Source organism: Hevea brasiliensis, chromosome 6 (assembly GCF_030052815.1).
Source record: "Hevea brasiliensis isolate MT/VB/25A 57/8 chromosome 6, ASM3005281v1, whole genome shotgun sequence".
Lineage (NCBI taxonomy): Eukaryota > Viridiplantae > Streptophyta > Magnoliopsida > Malpighiales > Euphorbiaceae > Hevea > Hevea brasiliensis.
Genome location: NC_079498.1, coordinates 81938521 through 81945917, shown reverse-complemented (window position 1 = coordinate 81945917; position 7397 = coordinate 81938521). Strand labels below are relative to the sequence as shown.

The 7397-nt window shown below is 37.8% G+C and overlaps 1 protein-coding gene across 1 annotated transcript; it reads left to right on the top strand.

Moving 5' to 3' along the window:
• Window positions 1-5853: 5853 nt before the first annotated feature.
• LOC131180659 (uncharacterized) lies at window positions 5854-6374 on the top strand. The gene is made up of 2 exons (XM_058148011.1): window positions 5854-5982; window positions 6201-6374. Exons 1-2 carry the CDS (start codon window positions 5854-5856, stop codon window positions 6372-6374), a joined length of 303 nt encoding a protein of 100 aa, XP_058003994.1.
• Window positions 6375-7397: the final 1023 nt, after the last annotated feature.

The window sequence follows — 7397 nt, the reverse complement described above, 5'->3', positions numbered from 1 at the left end:
TGAAACCGATATAAATCGGTTTCTAAATATAAATAGAAAATATTTTTATTTTGAAACCGAAAACAATCAGTTTCTAAATTAAACTAAAAGGATTTAGAAACTGATGAGAATTAGTTTCTAATATGACTTAAATATAATGGAATTAGTTTTAAGTCTTTAAATTAGAAATGAAATATAATTTAGTTTCAGAAGTCGGTTTGTAATCGATTTCTAAACTGATGCTAAATTTGCTGCCAAATTTTGGCACATAATTTAGAAATCGAGGTTTTCCATTTCAAATTTCAATTTCAAAGCTGTTTCTAATTGGTTTCTGATATATTTAATCCGTTCTACTCAATTTCCGTTTCAAAAGCCGTTTCAAATTACAAAATGACATAAGTTTGTTTCTAAATTCGATTTCTGTTCTAATATTTTCTTGTAGTGAAAGGTTTTTTGTTATATTTGGTTTGTTCATAGGTCACATGGTGGGAAATACCTAAAGCTCTAAAATGTGTGTTTGTGGGTTATTTTGGAACTCAAAAGGGTTATAAGTGTTATCATCCTCCCTCCAGGAAATATTTTGTAAGTATGGATGTCATCTTTAGGGAATATGAACCTTATTTTCAGCCACCTCTTTAAGGGAAGCATAGAAAGGAAGAGAGCTTCATACCTTTTTAGGGGGAGGTGCCTTCCCAGGAAGAGATGTTTTGTGAACCCAATCATAGTAATAAGGATAAGGACCAACAATCACCATCGTCTCCTCACCCTCAATCTCAAACCCTAGATAGATTTAATAGATTAGATTTAAGAACCTATATTCGTCGGAATAAGACAAACACAACCATTGAGCGTGATATAACTGATAAATCATAATCTCTACAGTCAGCTTCTAAACATCCTAAGCCTAAAGAATTATGTGGTAAATCCCCTTCTTCTAATACTTCTTATGGTAATAATCTTGATATACCCACTGCTTTTAATACTCCTTTTGCTAATGATCTTGATATACCCATTGCTTTCAGAAAAGGAGTTAAGACTTACACTAAACATCCTATATCCAAGTTTGTTTCCTATGATTCTTTATCTCCCTCCTATAAAGCTTTTTTCTTGTCTATTTCTTCTATTTCTATCCTTCAGGATTGGAAGAAAACATACCTTGATCCAAAATGAAGGGCAACCATGGTAGAGGAGATGAAGGCTTTAGCAAAAAATGAGATATGGGACCTTGTTCCTCTTCCATTAGGGAAGAAACTACAGATGGTTCCATTGAAAAGTATAAGGCTAGACTAGTGGCAAAAGGCTTTACTCAAACATATGGTGTGGATTATCAAGAGACTTTTGCTCCTGTTACAAAGATGAACACTATTAGGATCTTGCTATCATGTGCTACAAATCTTGAATGGAATTTACAACAGGTTGATGTTAAAAATGCTTTTTTGCATGGTGATTTAGAAGAAAAGGTATACAGGGAAATTCCTTTAGGATTTGAGGATGCAAAAAACCAAAGGAAAAGCCTGTAGATTGAAGAAAGCATTAGATGGTTTGAACTAATCACTAAGAGCATGGTTTGACAGATTTAGTAAAGCCATGATTTCCTTTGGATTCTATCAAAACAATGTTGATCATACCCTATTTATGAAACATTGTAGAGGTAAGATCACATTGCTTGTTGTCTATATTGATGATATAGTTGTAACAAGAGATGAAAAGGATTGTTACTTAAAAAAGTACTTGGCCTAGGCATTTGAAATTAAAATCTTAGGTAAATTAAAATACTTTTTTGGAATTGAAGTTACCAGATCAGACAGAGGGATTTTCATTTTTCAAAGGAAGCACATATTAGATCTCATAGATAAGACTAGCATGTTGGGCTCTAAACTAACATAATCTTCTATTAAAGCTAATCACAATCTGCAAGCAGGAGTTGAGGAGTCAGTTGACATAAGGAGATATCATAGGTTAGCTGGGAGATTAATTTATCTCTCTCATACTAGACTAGACATAGCCTATACTGTAAGCCTAGTGAGCCAGTATATGCACAATCCTCAAAAACCTCACTTAGAGGCTGTATTTTGCATTTTGAGGTATTCAAAGTATACACCTGAAAGGGACTTCTTTTTTTAAAGCATGGCTAACTTCAAGTAAAAACCTTTAGTTAGATGTAGATTGGGCTGGATATCTTGATGATAAGAGGTCAATATCAAGTTATTATACCTTTTTTAGTGGCAATTTTGTCACTTGTAGAAGAAAGAAGTAGAATGTAACAACAAGGTCTAGTGTAGAGGCAAAAAACAATGTTATGGCACAAGGTATTTATGAGTTATTGTGCCTATGAAAATTAATGGAAGAAATGAGATTATTAGAAATGAACAATTTGTTCTTGTTTTGTGACAACAAAGCTACTATTAGTATTGTTTATAATCCAGTTCAACACGATTGGACCAAGCATATAGAGATTGATCAACACTTCATAAAGAAGAAAATAGTGGATGGGTATTTAAGCGTATTTTAACTAACTTCAAAGGAACAAGTGATTGACATATTTTCCAAAGGTTTGAGTAGCAAGATATTTCATACTATAGTTTGCAAGTTGGGCATGTGCAATATATATGAATCAACTTGAGGGGAAGTGTTGGAATCCCATCTGTAATATCCCTATGTAGACACCATATTTTGGTCGATCCTCAAATGTGTAACTAATATACAATTTTCTCTTAAAACTATTTTATTCTATCTCAATTAATTACCTGACCACAGGTCATTTTTTACTGAGCTGGCAATAATATAAATTTATCTCCCAGACAAATGATAAATTCCAAGTTTATTCAACCTCATGTACGCTCAAGTTAAATGTTTTTCTGATCTCTGTGTCTCTACTCAACCTGTTCAGATCGATACTCGATCTTTGAATTACCCAATCTTACATTATGTTGTCTTTCGATCTCGGTGTGCCCAAATAATTCAAAATTCCAAATTGCAGTCAGTTTTGTGATCTGGTATCTCGTTCAAATTGTTCAAGCATTTCTTAACCGAGCTAATATTTTATCCAATCTTTAAAAATTGTCCCGATCCTAATAAGTTATTTCCACTAGGACCCGATCTTAAGTCCTTTTTTTAAATCTTTACAATTTTGCAATTCATTGTTCAAATGTTTCAAGTCTCAATTGATTCTCGGTCATAAGGTCTCCTGGTCTCATGTTCGCGAGTAATGTTCTTTTGATCTCATTAAGTGGCCTTATAATGATTAATAATCGATCTCAAGTTTTATTTCTTTTTCAATCGATTAGGAGCTTAGTACTCATGCAAACTCAGTTTGATACTTTTCGATCTCATCAAGAATTGATCAAAGAAAAATACTTAATTCATTTAAAAAAAAAACATATAAAGTCATTCAGCAGGAGGGTCTTCCCTAGCCTGCTCTTCAGGTACATTTTCAATATTCTCTCCTTCCTCTCTCTCTTCTTCCCCTTCACTCTTGGCCTCAACACCTGTGGTGAGCTTCTCTAACTAGATGAAGTCTTTTTCAGGGTAGTGCTTCACTAGCTCGATTAAAAGATAGCTATGGGCATTCACATAGGCACCGACTTCCTTCGCCAGAGCTTTATCCTCCTTAGTCCTTATCTCTCTAGAGAATTGGACCAGATCGACGGCTCGGCAGGCCTAAGTGTCTTCAAGTTCTCGCTCTAGTTGAGCCGTTCTTTCCTCATAAGACCTCACTTGGCCCTCTAAGTCAACGATCTGATCAATAGTAATCGAAAGTAGGGTATTTGCAGCTGCCGCATCCTGGACTGCCTTGAGGATCTCCCTCCTTAAGAGATGGGCTTTCTCTCTGATCACTAACTAGTTCGTAACCACCTCCAAGCCCAAACTCATTGTCTGAGTTAGAAGATCTTCAATGCTATCCTGGGCCATCTGAGTCCGATCATCTGGAAAACAGATTGAAGTGCCCAAGACCTTAGCCAAATTGGGATTTTCCTGAACTGAGCGGTTCCTCTCCAATGATTATAGTAGAACCTAAGTGCCTTGAGAAAGTGGTCGAGTAGTTGGCCAGAAGAGTCACCTTTTGCACCTGAAGAGACCAGAGGAGGAGGAGGAGGTTCAGCTGGTTGAGGTGGGGGCTCTGAAAGGATGACCTCTACTTCTGAGGCTGGCTACTCTTGAGGTCAGAATGGGGAGCTCGGCACCTCTATCAAAGCCCATCTCTAAGCTTGGGCAGTGGCAGTGGCAGTGGCTTCCTTCATCTACAACACTTTTCGAGTGAGCTCCCTCTTCCGCTTGTGACTCTCCTTTGCGGTTTCACCCCCAGCCATACCTACTCATAAAATAAGTTAGTGAGTTCGCTAAGGCTAGAAGCCCTAAGGTTCAGGTTTTACCTGTCCCAGGGCCAAGGTCAAAGAGTTGTAATTCATAGTTTTCACGGGTGATCACTCGCATCATCCACCATTTTAGTTCAGCCATAATCACATCCGAACACGAATATTTATGAGTGATCGCCTAGTTCTTCAATTCTTTCACCATGGCATCCTTGACATTGTTCAGAGTGATCTTCTTTGCTGCTTTAGGGACCAAATAATTCCAGCTACGTGGAACGCCCTCGAAACCATTAGGATCTTTACTCCTAAGTATGAAAAACTGATCTTTCCAGTTCTTTAGCAAGGAAGGGAGATTAGTGAAGAGCCCGAAGTTCGGCTTTGCTTGGAAAAACCAATATTCATTATCTTTTCACCGAGAAAGCCTGTGTAGTTCGACAAAAACCTTCACTATGGGCTCAATTCCCTTAGCTTGGCAAAGACCTATGAAAGCCACCATAGTCTGCCAAGAATTCAAATGAACTTGAGCTACACTGACTCCGTGAAAATTTAGAACGTCTCTATAAAATTCATCAAAGGGAAACCACATCCCGGCTTTTAATTGTTCTTCATACACCATGAACGGGTCAGTTTTGTCAAAGAAATGATCGGTTCTAAGATCCCTATGGCATCTGATAAGCTCGAAAGAGTCGATTGAGAGATTGTATTCTTGGTTAATGGATTGGAGTTTGGCTTCCCTGAGGACAAATGGCAGTTCATCCTCGAGTAGATTTTCTTTCCTTGTAACTGAAGCTTGTGCTTGTTTTGACCTGGTTGGCTGACTAGAGATCAGAATAATGGCTGTAGTAGGTTTAGATTGCCCACTCGGCTCAGTCGCATCGCCTTCTTCTGAGGTCCATGAAATATGAACGGAAGGAGGGCTTGCAACTCTCTGACCTTTGGTGCCACTCATTTTCGAAGAACAAAGATAAAATTGATCAGAAAAAGATTGAGACCCTTACTAGAGTATAAATTGGAGCCGAAAATGCATAAACTGAGAGAAAGTGTCAGGTTGCTTAGAGAAATTGAAAATGGCATAAGTGTGCGAATGACTACCCCCCCCCCCTTCCTATTTATACTCGTCCGAGCATTAAATGCCCACGAGGCCTTAAGTGATGCATCAGTTAGCAGAAATCTAGTCCTTTTGATTTTGCATCAAGGGAAAATTCTAGAAGCATAGGAAAGAGATCAAACAAGTAAGGTTGGTTGTGGAGAGTGACCATAGAGCGAATAGTAATAGGTTTCAGATGTAAGAGATCAACAGAATTTGGGTTTGATTATGGATCAGATCGGACACAGTTATTAGAGATCAGAAAAATGATTAATGCAATGCGAATAATAAAGATAAAATAAAATAAAAACAGAATAAGTAAATAAAAGTGAACTTTAAATAAAAGTCCATTTCATTTCCAAAAGGTCAGATTACATCATTTGGATGATTTCTTCAGATCAGCAATTACAAATATTCCTTACCCTACACTTTACCTATCTTACTCCCACGGTTTGGACTCCTCCAGATCTTAAGATGTCGTTGAAGAGATATGTGAAGATCGAGAAGGTAACTTTCATTAACTATGGTAAAGACTACAGGAAGCTCAGTGTCATCGTCAATGTCATCGACCAGAACCGAGCTCCAATCGAGACCCCTGAAATGGTTAGGAGCCAAATGAACTTTAAGAGGCAGTCACCGACATCAAGATTGAAATTAATAGTCCCTTTGTCCGAGATCGGCTTGAGGTTTGAACCGAAAACTCGATCAGAGATCAACACGGTAGTCATTTTAGACCCTGATCGATCAATTAGTCTGGTTCCCTCACCATTATCAGGTGACGTTCTCATAGTTCTCTGATCGCCGGTATCATCCATTTTCAGGTGATGGGCAAAGAAGGCTATCCAAAAAAGATCGACGCAGTTGTCATGATGAGAATTTTTGCCAGGAAAATAAGGTCCAAAAAGAAAGCACATTGGAAATTTACCGGAGAAGGAAAGGTGGAATGTCGAAATGACAGGGTTACTTCCCTCGTAGATATAGGCCTAGTCATTTAATGCTTGCAGAACTCAAAGAAGCTCATCAGTAAGTGGAGAATTAAATGCTTCACCATTATTTGAGGTTCACAGATATAGACTGGATACAGAGAAGAGATAGGATGGAAGTCAGGAAGTAAGAAGAGATTGGATGCGAAAGGAGTTAGGTAAAGAGATCGGGATAGGAGGTTCCAAATCCGCCAACCATAGTAAGAGACCAGGTAGACCAAGAAATAGCCAACAGAGATCGGAGGGTTTGGGGAATCGAATCACTTTCAATCATGACCCTTAATTTGTAAGATTAACTCCTCACCATCGGATCTCAAGCAGTTAAAGCATCCTAGTACATCTCAATCCATACTGTTGATCGCACTTGTAAGGATGGATTTGAGACCTTTAGATTAAAAGTAAATAACTAATTCGAAACTTTTCATTCCCAACCCTTAGATCTATTCTGTAAAGCAAAACCCCTGACCGTTGGATTAGAGAATGAAAGACAAAAATTCTAAACCAAATCCCAACCTTCAATTTTGATTCTCTTTAATTCCAAGGCGTCTGATCATGTCCTTTTAAATCTAGACTCTTCATCCCTTCCTACTGAAATCCTGACCCTGCATTTGGAGCACTCGTTTCCTATAAATACTTGCATGCAATACTGTAGAAGGGAGGAAAAAGGGAGGAAAATTGCTAGTCTCTATGGAGAGTCTCTAAATTTGAATATTATTGTAGCTTTATCACGCTTATTCTGAGTTTCTTTAAACTTCTAAAGGACTTCAGAAATAGGTTTTCTAAAGGACCTTATTACCAGAGGTGTTAAAACAGTAATCCATATCTTCGGTAGACTCACACACTAGCTCTGCAATCCAATCTCAGTTTGTCTCCAAGGCTTATTCTCATCAAGTTACTGTCACCTTAGCATTAGCAGTCCTAGCTATGTGATATCGACCTGTACACCAGCTCAGTGGTCAAATATCAATTTGTCTCTAAAATCTTGTTCTTCTCGCCTACGGTAGTTCAAGTCACTATCACCTTAACATTAGCAGT